A 16,190-nucleotide genomic window follows, 5' to 3' on the forward strand; every position below is an offset into this window, starting at 1 on the left:
ATCACCTATTTCCTAGGCGGATTCTGTGTCCAATTCTGTGTCGGTGTCAACTCTGTACAGAAAAATGAAAATCTGCCTCTATAACAACCAGAGTTGGTACAGAGTCTGTACAGAATTGGCTCAGAATTTTCGTACAGGCTGTTATTAACCAATTTACAGCACTCAAAGGTCCACTTTTATGTGTCTTTTATTATAACAAATGACCACAGGTGACATTAAAATTAAGTCTAATTTGCCAAATAAGATATGATTTTCTTATTTCTAAAAGGTGATGAAATCTACCCAATTTTGCAAATGAAATGAAACAATGTGGTGAAATCAGTCCAATTTGCTGTTGAAATGAATTAAGAAATAGTTGTATCAGTTGTTGTAGCAAAGGACTTCAGTAAAACCTAATCTGAATTTGCTAATGGAATGAAAGGGGAAAAATATACCTGATTTGCAAATGAAATGAAGTTATGAAATATATCTTATGAAATATATCACAAATTTTGAATATGAAATTTAACAAATCAACCAAATTTCCTGAAATTGAAATGAAATGACACCTAATTGATTTATAAATGAAATGAAATTCAGACCAACAAATGTCATCGGAATGACCCTTGAATTTAATAAGACTTTCAATTAATATAATAATTGTGTCTGAACATCAAGCTTTAATGTTGTCATTTAACAAGGTAAAAAAACTGTAATATTTAACTTAGCCAGTACTTTTACGCCAAAAGGACTTCAGTACAAATTGGTCCAAAACCATTTTGTCCTGAATTCCTATTCAGTTTGTACAGAATTTATTTTACTTTAATTGTATTCTGACAGAAGCTAGAAGTTTATAGACACATAATTATGTTATATATCATCTCAAATATGTTCCTGGAACCAACGAGTACTGAGCAATGAGTGTTAAATTTCTTGCACAAGGAAACAATTGTTTGTTCCTGACTAGGGATTGAACCTATGCAGTTTGCGATCCTTAGGGATTACTAGTCCACAACGCATTAACCATGCCACATGCCGACATTTCCTATTTATAAACTACACGCATAATCATTAGTAAGAAGTTTCTTTTAATATTACAGGACAACACCAGTGACAATGCGTTTTTAATTAAATTGACTCTAAGAATTAATCTTAGTATTCTTACAAATTCAATTTATTAAGAATTTAAATTAGATTCAAAAGATGGAATCTAAAATAGTCACTAATTATTCCTGAAGATTTTAATTAAAATTCTTCTTATCTACATCGTGCACAGAGAAATATCAATTTAGACACGATAATTTGTTCCCCAAAATATTTTCAATACAAATGTTAACAAAAATAAAAAACTTTGTATCAAATAAAAAAATTCAAAAAAACTATTTTCTCATAATTATTTCACAATGTTCAATAAATATATTTCTTCATTTTGTGTAAGTGTCTTAAAGGGACATCGTTGAGGTTTTTGGAGATGATGGGACTGGAAATATTTTTTCCAAATTTGAGTACCATGGGCCAATAACTTGTATGCAAAATTTCAGATCATTTTTTCTGAATAATCATTTAAATTTTGCAAAATAACCCAAAACTTGAAGTGTTTAAATGCTTTTTACTCAAATGAAACAAGAATCACACATAAAAAACAATTTTTAATTTAAAGCGGAGTATATTTTTTCAGTATCTTTTGATTTTTTTTCTGTTTTCAGTGCCCATTTTATTAATGTAAATTTTAAATTTCATATTTTTTTGGACCTCAATGGAGGTCCTTTATAGCTTTGCATTTGTATCCTCAACCTACCCAAGTTCATATTCCCCCCCCCCCCCCCCCCTTCCAAAAAAAAAAGAATAACAAAATTCCCAGCAATTTTTACAAATGACCTGAAGTCTTCACACATACAAAAAAAAGCGCTAAACAATTCTTTTTTCTTATCAGTATAACACTGATTGTTATCAGAATTATCATACTACATTGTTATTTCATACATGCTGAGATCTTTCACCATCTTTGTTATAACACTGTTAGAACAGCCTCAGACTGTCTAACAAACAATTAAGAATCCATTCCATTCTCACTAGGGAAAATAGATTATCACTAGATTATCTGTATGGATAATCAGTGGGAAATATTTTCTTTATGTGTTGCCTTTTTTATCATTTCCTTTAGATCTTTCAGAAAAATAGTTGCAATTTATGTACCAATTAATATCAAAATGGGTCATAATAGTCATGGTTTAAGTTTATTATAGCTTTTGACACATAAAGTAGGACAATTAAAGACTAAAATAATTTAATTCTCATACAAATGTTGTTTCTGGTCCTAATGCTGTTGTTGTTGCTTAAAGTTTTATTGTCCAGTCCAAATGCTGTTGCTGTTGGTCCAGTCCAAATGCTGTTGATATCTTATTTAAATTATAATTGAAATTTTGCTTAAATTTGGTTTGAAAATTTGCTTTTTTTTATTATTGTTGTACAATCCAAATACTGTGTTAAAAGTGTATTGTTGTTTTGTTTAATATCTTATTTAAAGTTTGTGAATTTTGCTTAAATTTTGTTCAAATTTTTCTCAAAGAAATTTTCTAAGCTCAGGTATTTGATCAGTCAGATTTTTTTTATAACCTTGAGGCCTGAAGTTCTTTTATTCTTATTTAGGGACTTTTTCTTGATAATCAGTTACACATCTTTTGATTTATTTCTTTGAAACTGCAAAAAATGCAATATGCAGAAAGTTGTTATAAACTCACTGCACGGTACACAAAAATCAGCTAAAATGTACATGTATTGTATATAAAAAGAAGGTTGTAAAAAGCTTTTTGTCTAATTTACATCTACTTTACATGTAATTTCTAAAGGTTTCAGCTTATTAAATCCTTGTTTTTTATATGTATCAGTACAAACCAGAATGATTACATGTATATATTAATAACATCAAATTTTGAAGTGGTAAGTGTCACGCCAGACCCGAAAATCATACGCTCATGCCAGAACAGTCTAACGGGCTCCCGACCCTAGAAATCATCCGATTAATATCATAGATAACTGCTCCTCTAAAACAAAATGACACATTCATGATTCATAAAATTATGGAAATTTCTATACAGATGTACCGATAGTGTCTAGTGTCGTAACATTGCGATGTCAGCAGGAGAAATTTGTCTCACTAAAATAAAACATTACATTAAACTACTGGCACTAAAATAAAATCTCAAAAGACCTGTCATAATACATAGCATGTAAATTATGCTCTTCATCAGGAATAATTTATTTTAAACATTTTTTCGCATATGATTTTTAAGGATAAACAAAATATCTCTATTTCTTCAAAGTAACAAATGTTATCAATTACTATATAATAAGTTAATGATTTCACAGTAATGAAGATTCTTTCGATGCAGTGCAACCATGCTTTGTACTACTGCGTCACCGATTTTTCACTTTTTTTCCCCTCTAAATTGATAACGGATAGTTCCAAAATGGAAATTAAACAGCCCTTTCAAGAAATTCAGCACAATAAGGGTTAAATATAAAGTTTTCCTGTCACTCTTCGGATAAACATGTATATAAAAACTATGATATATATGGAAAACATTATTATTCAAAATTGTTGCACAATGGCAGGTTCTCCTGGTAGAAAAAAATATAAGAACTGGTTCTTATATAGAAAACAACAAATGCCTCCAATGGCATTTTAAGAGGAATATATCTGCTCTGTCTAGCTGTCAACATTGGTGATACATGCATGCTGTCAACAAGAAATGGTTCTTTGACAGGGCAGACCTTGGAACAGTACTTAAGACTTGAGTGGATTTGTAATACAACAACATTGATGTCAACAAAACAAAATGGTTGAGTTTTAAAGTCCCACCACAATCCAATTTTGACAAACTGAACAGGACAAAAAAAATCATACTAACATAACTACATCCTAAACAATTGAACAGGCAGTGTGAGTTAAAGTTAGGTACTTACGGCAAATGGTGCATTACAACAAGTAATTTTTTTTTTCGATTCCAGTAAATTACGTTATTCTCTTGCAACCACTGCAGTCAGAGCTGGCACTATTTCTAGGTAATCACAGAAGTCAAAGTCAAGGGATTTCAATATGTCTATATGGACAACATGACAACTTTTTGGTATACTTCTTTAACATATCTTTCTATAGCTTGTACTATATAACCCTACTTACATAACAAAAGACCTGGCATCACTCAATATATTGCAAACCCTTACAAAGACTTAACTAATTGTGAAGCAGAAAAACAAAATGTGTATATTTAATTTATGAAATATCTAAGCCGAACTATAACATCATAAACAGGTCTTGATGGGTCTTTAATATACATCAACAGGCTCTAGACCTGTAGACAGGAAGTAGTATAAATATCATGGTGTGCATTTTCTTCAAGTGGGCATAAATTACAATAACCACGCCATGCACAAGTACTTCAAACTCTCCAACTGCTTCTTTTTCTCCTCTACGATATCATATTACATGCATTAAGTGTGAGGAAGACTGCCTTTAATGTCCTACATGCACTTGTTTTCTCAAGGTCGGTGCAAAAACGATTTTTTTCCCTAGTTTGATTGTACTTTTTATGCAACTAATAACCTGCAGAGTTTTTTATCAAGAAAAGTGTACTCTTGACTGCAATACAATTTTCATTCTTTTTATATAAAAAGATAACAAAATCTATACTTTATATAAATGCAGCAATAAGGGAGAATATCATTACTGTTTTTAAGAACTGGTTTATACAGAATTTGTTTGAAGTTTGTGTAGGAAGCTATAAGATTATAGACACTTTTGAATCCGTTCCTGGAATCAACCAGTACTGAGCGATTAGTGTTCAAGGAAACAACGACTTGCCCCTGACGGGGTTTGAACTTGTGCGGCTAGCAATCATTAGATTACTAGTCCAACGCTTAAACCACTCGGCCATGTTTTAAAGAATTATTACCTTAGAATTATACATTGTATTATATTGTATAAGCAGTATGCATAATTATACTAAATATTATAAAGGGAAGTAACCAAAGTATTTTTTGCAATAAAATTATTCCCCTTGGAAGTATAAATTTTTTATCAACCTAATAAATAAAAGAATAAGCCACCTGTTTCTGCTTAAATAGATTAATAATTGTCAGATAATAGATTTCAGGTTAAAATATCCCATCTGGTCTGATTATGCTTTTTTTTTTCACAGTAATTTCCGGCATGGTGCCATTTTCTACATCCAGAAATAGATGTCTGACATCATATAATAAACAAAAACCAGTCTTGACTTTGAAGCTGAGCATTTTTTATTATCAATTTACTATAACTGATGGGTAACTGGTGAAGAAAAACTGAAAAAGACATTCTATAATGCATTGAAAGAGGTGACCAATCAGAAAATTATTTGAGTGTAAATCTTTTTCTTAAAGGCCCATTATGCCCCAGAATATCCAATTAAATAATAGTATAATAATTAAAAAGTTTCTTTATATATTTTACCTGCTGTCAGATCTTCGTCGTAACTTCTTGTCCTGGGCCTGACATTTTGAACATTTACATTCAGACGGACAAAATATAGTAGACTGTCTCCTGTACTGTAAACTCTTTAATTTCACCATTTTATTTCATCATTATATGTCTGAATCACATTTCTTTTTTCACATTCCTGACTAATTTTTGCGAAAAGGAAAATTCAAATTCTCCTTCAGTATTTTTTCTTCTTCACATTTCAGTCAAGGTTGTCTATTATTAGCAATTTTATAAATGGTATCTATATTTTTTTTATCATTTATGTCAATTTCAGTGGTCTTTTTTTTCCCTTATAAATCAGGCATGATCCAGAAAACTATGTTTCTTTTGCAGAAAAAAAAATCACTTTTTCTCTATGACATTTTTATTTCCAATCTTATCTTAACATGTCTTCAATTATTTCTTCAAACTTTCTTTTTCTTAATCAGCAAAACTCCTACCATTAATGAGTGGGAACTGATTTATAATTCTCACTGACTGACAGTAATTGTCCAAAGTTTCTAAATAGATACTCCAAGAAATGAAATTTCCAGAATAGAACCACCACAGATTTGCACGAAATTCACTAACAGTCTAAACAAACAACTCTGTTAAATTAATGAACACTTTAATAATGTCAATAGCAAGATCACCTTGGAATTCTTATAAATAGTTAATTGAAAGAGAAGTATTATCTGTTAAGTTAATCCAGTATGAGATAAAAATTCTAAGTTCCTTTTATGAAGTTTGAAAAAAAGTCATTTCCACCATGTGCGCTTCTGCCTTCAAATTAAACATCTCCAAATATGACATGGAAAGAATAAACCCTTTAACTTTATGCTTTCAACTTTGACATAATTTGACACATTTATCCTTGTACTAAATTAATTTCTCTTTCTCAATCATTTCACTAATTTGTTTCACTTAAAATTCTTTGCAAGATTTGAATGTCATAACAATTATGACCACAAAATTTTATCCATTTAAATTTCTTTTCCGCGATTAAATAATCCAATGTCATATCTCCCCTCGATGTTTTCTAAACTGATTACGAGCGTCCCTTAGTGCCACACATTTCAAACAAACTCAACGGGTAATCAACCCCAAGTTCTATAGAGATAATATCAACTGTTCGTAAGAGTTAAGACGTTGTCACGGTAATCATTTTGACAAATTTACACGGGTATTATAAGAAGTAAACAATTAGAAAAGCTAAATGACAATACTGTTCAATGATATAGAAAGGATCGTGTTACCACGACAACCGTGTTATGAAAAAGCTGACGCGATTTAAGTAGCGTCTCAGGATTGAAATTCATAATACCTTTAAAATCTAAAAAGAAAATGATGAAAAAAAAATTGTTTAAAAAGTTAAACATGTTAAAAAGTGGTTATTTTCAAGTTATGATAATTACCAATTTATCCGTGATAAAAAATTATCGTGATAATTTTAATAAAATTTTAATGTATGATTTCTAATGTAGTTTTAAAAAAAATGAAAACAGCTCCTTTTAAAAACTTTAAAGTCTTTTCTTAAAATTCAATTTATTTTCTTAAAATTCAATTAAGTATAAAATAAAAATTTATTATTTAATTTGGTCGTGTTTAATGTAATGTTGTCACAATTTTTTTTCCAGATTTTTCTGCAAATGTCAGTGATCCATGCCTAACTTTTGTTTAAATATATGAGCTGTGTCATGACAAAACCAACATAATGGGTTTGCGACCAGCATGGATTCAGACCAGCCTGCGCATCCGGGCAGTCTGATCAGGATCCATGCTGTTCGCTATCAGTTTCTCTACTTGTAATAGAGTTGGTAAGCGAACAGCATGGATCCTGATCAGACTGTGCGGATGCGCAGGCTGGTCTGGATCCATGCTGGTCGCAAACCCATTATGTTGGTTTTGTCGTGACGCGGCTCATATGGTAAATCTATGCATCCTCTTCTGTGAAACTATCCTACTTATTATGTGCACATCTGATATAAAACCATACAACAATTTCTGATATCAACATTTCCAAAATTATTTCCTATTTGCTATTTTCAAAATTAAACTATTTCACCATTTCCAAAAGTAAAACTTTTTAACAATTTGACATTAATGAAATAAGCTATATGCAAATGTCCAAAATTGAACTGTATGCCCATTTCTGAAATTAAACTTTCTGCCTTTTATAAAATTAAACTTTATGCACATTTCTTAAATTAATGGAGGTCAAACTGATAAAAATCATAAACACATAAATTTTAAAATTTTTAAAATATTAGATCAACTTGGAATTTTGGCACTTGAAATGGAAAAATATGCAAAAGATAATACAATGTAAAATGATTTTTGTGGAAAAACAGAGAAGCAAATTTTCTGAAACTTTACACATAAGTTATTGTCCAGACCAACATCAAATAGAACACATATCTCAGACCAGCGAATGGCCGTCATGTTATAAAAACCCTCAGTTGAGTCCCTTTAATCTACATGCATGCAAATCTCAAATTTTATGCCTATTTCTAAAATTATTAAACTACATGCAATTTTTTCCCCAACATTTAGGATTATGAAATGAAATGTTCTTATTCTATCTCACACTGACAATTTGTGAACAAAAGACTGGTAACTGCAGATGTCAGCTTAATAGTGTTTAGAACAATTGCACACTTGTCATCAAAAACCTGCACATAATCTTTCTGTGATCAAATCCAACATAAAAGTGCAGATTTTCTAGCAATTTGCAACATCGCACAATGCCCAATACATACCACTTCATGCATGCACTATCTAAATAAATGACTTCTTTAACAGGGACAAGATAATCTACAACTCCAAAAATCGCATCCATAATAATCTTTGAAATCTAAACAAATTTTTTTTGTTAAGGTTTTAAGTTACATCAACACCAAGACATCAGGTGCACCTCCGTGCATTGTTTCAGACACAAGCAGACCCTGACTTTTTGACATGAAAGAATCCAAAGGCAGGATTTGAACCAAAGTGGTGTGGGAACCAGTGGTTCTACTTCAGCAACCTTAATCACTGTCAGTGGCTAAGTCATGGAGGCCCAATGAAATTGAAACATTTTCTACACCAGGTCATGCGATTCATTGCACTTATTTCAATATCCCTTCTCAAAGTCACTCCATTACACATAACTGACAATATTGTGAATAAAATGTACAACATTTGTTGTCTTAATATGAGAATTCACATACATTTGTAAAATTGATGTTGGGCAGAATACCCCCCCCCCCCCCCCAAATTTGGATGAATTCAAAAAGAATTTATTAATCAGCTTTCACTTTGGAAATTTTGTAATTTAATTTGTATTATTAAGTACTTAGGTTTTTTTTTTTATATAATTTAACAGCACTGTATTTCCAAGTAATATGAATTTATAAATCCTTTATTCACAATTTATGATATAGAGCTTTGTTGTCTAACAAAGTTTGATTGCACCGACGCCTTTTTAAATGTTTTTGTTACACATTCGTAACATCATTTCAATTTTATATCATATACATGTATATTGTTTGTAACCGAAGAAGACGTGTAAAGTCGAAATATGTTTACCATAAAATCAAATTCTGCAGAAATACACAATACAGGACATCATCATTTAATAAAACTGGTGTAACTTTTGTTCTATTATGAAACAATGATTTAAAACATTCCTAGTCCTAGCATGTCACTTTCATTTTCAATTTATCCTATCTTAAATAAGGCACATGTATACGTGACACAGACTGTTTCAGTTTTTAATGAATAACACTGAATATTTGTCAACAAAGGTCAGTATTTGTGGGAAAGCTAAATGACTAGGGTCGTCAAGTGAACTAAATTATAGATAATAGCATAGCATATAGCATTTTCAATGATAGACATGCTTTCAAAATTACAACAACAAAAAATATGGAAATCTAACTCTATTTTTTAAGGGACTTCACTTAGGTTTTTGGACACGATAGGATTTGAAACAAATTTTCATGATTAATATAGGTCTGGACCAATAGTTTGTATGCAAAATTTATTCACACACTCCATTTTTTGTTTTTATCAATAAAACTTTAATGTCTTAAACCTTTTGGACCTCAGTGGAGCTTCTTAAACTATATAGAGTAGCCTTGAACAACATGAAACTTATAATCTTGCTCTAACTTTTATCCTTATATCCATGAACTGTGAATCACATAGTGTCCATCAAGTTATTATACCTACATATAACAGCAGACAATATTACAATTATATCTCTAACTGCAATATGCAAGGGAGGTAACAAATACATAACTTTAATAATAATACATAACTTTAATAATAATACAATTACTTCCCTTATTGACAAAAAAACAGCTCTTTTTCTACATGGAAGTTCAAACTTAAACCTTCTTCAGTGATATATCATGCAGTAGTAATATTGACAAGACACCCCATGATCCATCCAATCACATTATACTGATGCCCAGCTTAACATCCTTGAACCATTTCCTTTAAGCAGGGCACCAAGACAGGAAGTAACAAGTGCCATTCTTGGAAAAAAGTCAGTTGTGAATAAGAATTGCAAAAACCTTGTGCTCTTGTTTGTTTGTTTGTTTTGGGTTTTACGTCACATCGACACAGTATAGGTCATATCGCGACATTCCAGCTTTACTGGTGGAGGAAGACCTCAGGTGCCCTTTCGTGCATTATTTCAAGCACGAACGGGTACCTGAGTAGAACCACAGACGTTCTGTAAGCTAGCTAGATAGCTTCCTCACTTGAAAGAATCCAAAGTCCCTGTAGGGATCCGAACCCACAGCGGTGAGGGGCAAGTGGTTTGAAGTCAATGACCTTAACCACTCGGCCACGGAAGCCCCCTACCTTGTGCTCTAGTTGCAAAATGTAATAAATTGGCTTAAGGGTACTTACATACTGAATTTGTATTTATACAAAGGAGTAAAAAACCCATTAACTTACATTTTTTTAAATAGATCCTTGTACTGGGTATCTCCTGTGTGTTTCTGTGTGAGAAAATAATCTAATCTTTCTATCAGCGCCGCCTCTACCTGCAATCAAAACATTGTATAAAACATGGCGACTGACAAGACTTTCATGCTTTGAAGTAAGCAACCTTAACCACTCTGCCATGGCCCAAAATCTCTTTTCACTATGTTAAAGGGACTCCACTGAGGTTTTTTAACTGATGGGACTTGAAATAGATTTTCAACATTAAATTTGATGTAGGTCTAGAATAACTTGTGTGCAAAATTTCAGATCATTCCATTTTATAAGAATAAGTATTCTTATTGTAAAAATAAACCCAAATTGCCCAAACTGGGCTAAGAGCAGTACAAAAATATAATTTGCAATTTATCCTTTAGTATATTCTTTATTACCTTTTGTATATCCTTCTTTTTAAGTGCCCTAGCTGATCTATGTAAGAAATTCAAATTTTATGTTTTTAGGCTTTTATACCTCAGTGGAGTTCCTTTAATGAACTGTTCAAATTATAACAGACAATGGGACAATAAAGAGTTTTATAGGATTCATCAAATAATTACAAGTTAACCATATAATATTTCTCGGCCTTTTCTTTTTAATGTCTCAATGTTCAATCTGATGTTAAATTTTACCTGTTTAAAGTTGCCATGCTTCTTCTGGTCCCACTCTATCATATCAAATATAACCGGTAAAGTGACCTTGCGTACATCCACCTCAGGAACAAGTGTGAGCTCCAGGAACGGCCCTATCATTCCAGGTATAAAATGAGCCTTGTGAGCCCCTAGTGCATACCACAACTCCTCAACCTGTACACCCATTAACACTCGCATATCTTGGTATCTGTCACAGAAAATCAATTCATTGATGTATTGTATATAATAATATCTTCTATAACTCTATAGTCAAATAGAAAGGACAGCTGAAAACTCTGTTATAAATGTCTAAACTTGTAATATATTTTTCTATGTAAAACTTTCAAAATTATTTTAAAGTTTTGTCAAGAAAACATCCATCCATCCATCCATCCATCCATTCATCCATCCATCCATCCATCCATCAATCAATCAATCAACCATTCAACTAATCAATCAATCAAGAATTTATTTAAGAACTCAATCAATCGATCCCTCATTAAGCAATAAGAAGGATACAATTTGTCTATGACCAAAGCTAACAAAATACAAATACTAAAAATTACAAATGCATCATCTGGCTGTGTATGACATCATTTGTAAATCATTCAGGACATCTCATCTTTGGAAAATTCCAAAATTCAAATGATTGCCAAATTGGCTAGTCACAAAGTACACATGCATCAATTGATATTTTCATGAAATTACTGTATCTGACATAACTTTTGTACTTGTTCAGATCATTCTGGACATCTAACTTTTGGAAACTTCCAAAAATTAAATTAAATGGCTTGTCACACTCTTGTCTAATTTCAAAAGTTACACTTTATTAGTGTTAATTATTTAAGTTACATGACATTAGCTTAATTATCTAAATGTACATACATTTGTTGTAAAGGTAAACCTACCAGTGAGGGCAGTCTCACAGGACTGTGCTCTTAAATTTGACCTCTTTATCCCTAATATTCATAATGAACAGTTCTTGAAGATCAATGCATGACTCTGCTGTGTCACATAAAAAATATAACATACATTAGCTGGACAAAAGAAAACTTCATACAGTTTGTAAACTCACTTTTCACGTAGTTTAAGACCCTTCACCTCAGAGTATCTATCTAACTGAAGACTAGGCTGTGTAATAAATGACACGGCTAGCTGGAAATAACTCGACCATAACTGAAACAAAAACATTTCAATTTACATCATATAATGTAGATTAATATCTTTAACAAGAACAAAAATTTCTATCAGTTTGTTTTTCTGGTTTTTATACCAATTTCAAAACATTTTTTAGGTTAAGTCTCTGTGGTGAATCCACCGAACCAACCTTCATGTATAAATAACAAGTAATTTTCAATTTTTTTAACAGTATTCTTGTAACAAACCTTAAAACATATTCTTACTATGATATTAAAAATCAAGGCAAATCTATTTTTAGCCACATTTTAATTGATCTCAAGTTGGAACCCAAACAAACATGAATGAAAGAAATCTAAAGATACGAAAGAATAAAAACATCAAATATCTGAGAATTATCAGGCGATACATGAAGTCGCTCAGAGTGTTGATAAGTACTGGTCGGGGACCATCAACCGGACACTTTTTGAACATTTTTCTGTACAGATTTCATCATATTTAACCCAGAGACCTAAAAAATTGACACAGTTCAGCTTGGTTCTTCTCCTAACTAACAAACTAGTTTGTTTATTTCTGAATGCATTGACACTTATATCTGAGGCTCGACAAGGAGGGTATCAAAATTACCTAAATTGTCTACACTACAGTACCATGTGTCCGGACAGATATATACATGACGTGATTTGATTCAGATAAAAGCTTGGGTGTTTTGATTTTTGATTTTTAACATGATATACAATGTGTCAGCAACAAATGCTGAAGTTTTAAATATTCTACTGTTTACTCTGCAATTGATTATAGCTGGTATATGAGGTCAGGCATTGCTTTCTTGACCCCCAAATTTCAACGTCAACATTCTTGAAATAGACATTAAAATATTACCGTTTACGAAGGTTGAAATAAATTTATTTACTTAATTTTAGAAGAAACATGCATTTATTGTTGATAAAAAAGTGACTGACAACCACTGAACAAAGAAAATACTAAATTAAGCATTTTCTGGGCCGTCCAGGTTTGATGGTTGTCCGGTTTTGGTGATCCCCGACCAGTAAACTTACACTGTGGTCAAATTTGTCTCCAGTTATAAAATTATTTTGTAAAGCCTCGGAGAATTCTGCCATTGATGTGAACATCACACTGAAATAGAAATATATCAAAATATTGGTTTTGGCAAGATAAAACATAAAATGGCATGTATATATTACAAGGATCATACTCGAGATCAAGATATTCCTGTCTGTGATCGACAGCCGGTGTTTGATTCCTTTTCTTGCATATTTAATATTTTTCACATATTTGGAGAGAAATTAAGAAAAAAGTTTATGTCACACTTTTTCCTTATCAACTTCATTCATATCAGCAAAACAACGTCATCCTAAGAATGCAATGCATTTATAAAAGATGCGAGGGAAAGCACACCACTTGTCTTACATAAGGGGTGTATAACAGGTTTTTCTAGCACTGGTGTAAACAGTAATACTGTCGGATATTCAAGAAAACTATGGCTTCTGCAAAGTTATGAACTTTGAAGCAAAGAAAACAAATAAGTAGAATAATCACTTTGTAACAAACATTTTTGACAGGTTATATGGTTGCATATAAATGGCTGTTAAAAATTTTACCCAAGCCGCTATATAAACTTGCAACCATCCAGAGACTTCAAAATATTTAAAATCTTAATATCTATTAATAATATATACATAGGAATTTGTTCCAGACGTTCATGTTTTCATTCAAGGGTGGTCCTTAAAGACAGGAAAATGGAAGCTAGTGGTCAAATGTGACATAAGTTTAAATTCAATTTTTTAGTTAAACTTAAACAATGATTAGTCACCATTAAGATTTCTGAATGGTAAGATATATAGAGGGTTAATATACATTCTGCAGAAGCGCATGGACAAATTTTAAGCCCGAAGCCACATGTTGAGGGATTTGGCAAGTCTGAGGGCTTCTGTGGACGCAATTGCAAGAAAACTATTCTTAAATAAAAGTATAGTTACGTCCAATACAATTTTTCATGTTTCAGTATTTGTTTTTCATATAAAGTTTCATATGCTATTGTGTTGTCATTGGACAATTATATTTTGATAATGAAATTACTAGGCAGCTATTGCAGAAATATATTTTTACATTGTGCCCTGTGTCATGCAAATTAAAGAACATGCAATAATGGTGCATGCTCACATGATTTTATGCGTTAAATAAATGCATGTTTTCTCCCTCTCCATTAATGTTTACCTGCACGCATAGTTTTTATGCAAGAATAGCAATTAATGAAAATGTTTCTTTCAGTGGTATTTATTTAGAGGTGGTTTTATAGTTCAGGTAAATAACTTACTGATTTGTAACCATTCTCATTACGGTCCAGTCTGGTGAGAACACTTTCGGGTCGACTAGTACTTGGAATACTTCTATAATGTTCATAAGGAATTTGTGAAGTTCCCGTCCACGATGGTACACGTGAAGTAATGCCTCGTAATGATCTTTCTCCATCAGACGTAACATTTCCATTAAACACGCAATCATAGAGCCCTGTAAACATTTCAAAAATGTCTCTTAGAAAATGTACACTTCACTCTTTAAAGCCATGGGTCATCGGCATGGGACTAAGCCCTACCCCAAGAGTATTACCCCCCAGGACCCTCTATACTACACAAATATACTTCAACCCATTCAAAATATAAGTTAATACAAAAATCAAACAATTCTAACAAAAAAATATATTACTGATACTTTAAACTAGTATATTTGGCTACTATAGCGGTCCTGGGGAGTGGTACCCTGGTGGTAGGACTTGGTCCCACGCCCATAACCTGTGTTTTAAGCTTAACATTTACCATTACTCCAAAGAATAAACCCCAAAATTTCTGGTTCATCTTATTTTTTCTTCTATTTTAAAACATGATGAAAACATATTTTTTGTACAATGATAATTGAAATTTAATACTTTTAGATTTGGTCTCTGTGAATATAGTATTACTTCTTTCTTCACACAAGATAAGAAAAATATTTTGTAAAATGAAATAGTTTTCATGACAATACCATCATACACTAAACCCACTGAATTTGAATGAATGAACTTGCTGTGGTTTGAATTTGGAATGATCCATTAGTTTATTAAAGGGACTTTAAGTATTAAATTTACCAAAGAAACTGAGCAGCAAAAACTGCTACCGGAGCAGCAAACAATGCTACCAGTATGTATATTTTTGTTTATTTGGTTGGGTGGGAGCAGCAAACAATGCTACCAGTATGTATATTTTTGTTTATTTGGTTGGGTTTTACATAACACTAACACAGTGTAGGTCATTTGGCTACTTTCCAGCTTTACTGGGGGAGGACTCTTAGGCCTCAAGTGCATCTATTTGCACTATTTCAAACAGGCACCTGAGTAAAACCATTGACATTCCCTTAGCTAGCTGGATAACTTTTTCACATGAAAGAATCCAAAGACACTGGCACAGATCAGACCTAAAGCGGTGAGAGGCAAGTGGTTTCAAGTAGGGGTGTCACATTTATCCATTTAAATGGGTATGGTCGGTTTTTAGCTAAAAAAAACATCAGAAAATTCAATAACTGATAACCAAGGTTAGTTTTTGACATAGAGGCAAAAAAAGTTTAAAATTAATTCTAAATATTAACCGAGGTTAGTTTTTGACATAGAGGCAAAAAATGTTTAAAATTAATTCTAAATATTACCTAAGTGTTTATAACAAGATTAGACAATTTGCTTGTATTTTAGTTTTACTCAACAATGTATTTCTTCCGATCTGATCGAGTACGGTACGACCCTTACGGAAAACAGTTACTATTTATCGGAAATGTATTAAAATCATTTTGAGTACAACAAGATACGAACAAATTAATGTTAAAAATCTAAGGATCTTATTAGTATTGTCAGTTATACATTTAACATGGTTATTAGGTCTCCGTTCTAACGGATGGCATTTTTTCTAGCCATGACACCCCTA

General features: G+C 31.9%; 1 protein-coding gene across 15 annotated transcripts in view; it reads right to left on the bottom strand.

The window, feature by feature from the left end:
- Nucleotides 1–16,190, bottom strand: part of LOC132726843 (dedicator of cytokinesis protein 3-like) — a 146,569-nt gene that overhangs the window by 42,646 nt on the left and 87,733 nt on the right. For all 15 annotated transcript variants that reach the window (XM_060712222.1, XM_060712220.1, XM_060712223.1 and 12 more), the window contains 5 exons: nucleotides 14,558–14,751; nucleotides 13,278–13,356; nucleotides 12,158–12,258; nucleotides 11,083–11,290; nucleotides 10,427–10,515 (listed from right to left, as the gene is read on the bottom strand). In XM_060712222.1, the coding sequence (XP_060568205.1) occupies nucleotides 10,427–10,515; nucleotides 11,083–11,290; nucleotides 12,158–12,258; nucleotides 13,278–13,356; nucleotides 14,558–14,751 (671 nt within the window). The remainder of the gene's footprint in view (nucleotides 1–10,426; nucleotides 10,516–11,082; nucleotides 11,291–12,157; nucleotides 12,259–13,277; nucleotides 13,357–14,557; nucleotides 14,752–16,190) is intronic.

This window comes from Ruditapes philippinarum, unplaced genomic scaffold (assembly GCF_026571515.1).
Source record: "Ruditapes philippinarum isolate M1 unplaced genomic scaffold, ASM2657151v2 ctg651_1_1_1_1, whole genome shotgun sequence".
NCBI lineage: Eukaryota > Metazoa > Mollusca > Bivalvia > Venerida > Veneridae > Ruditapes > Ruditapes philippinarum.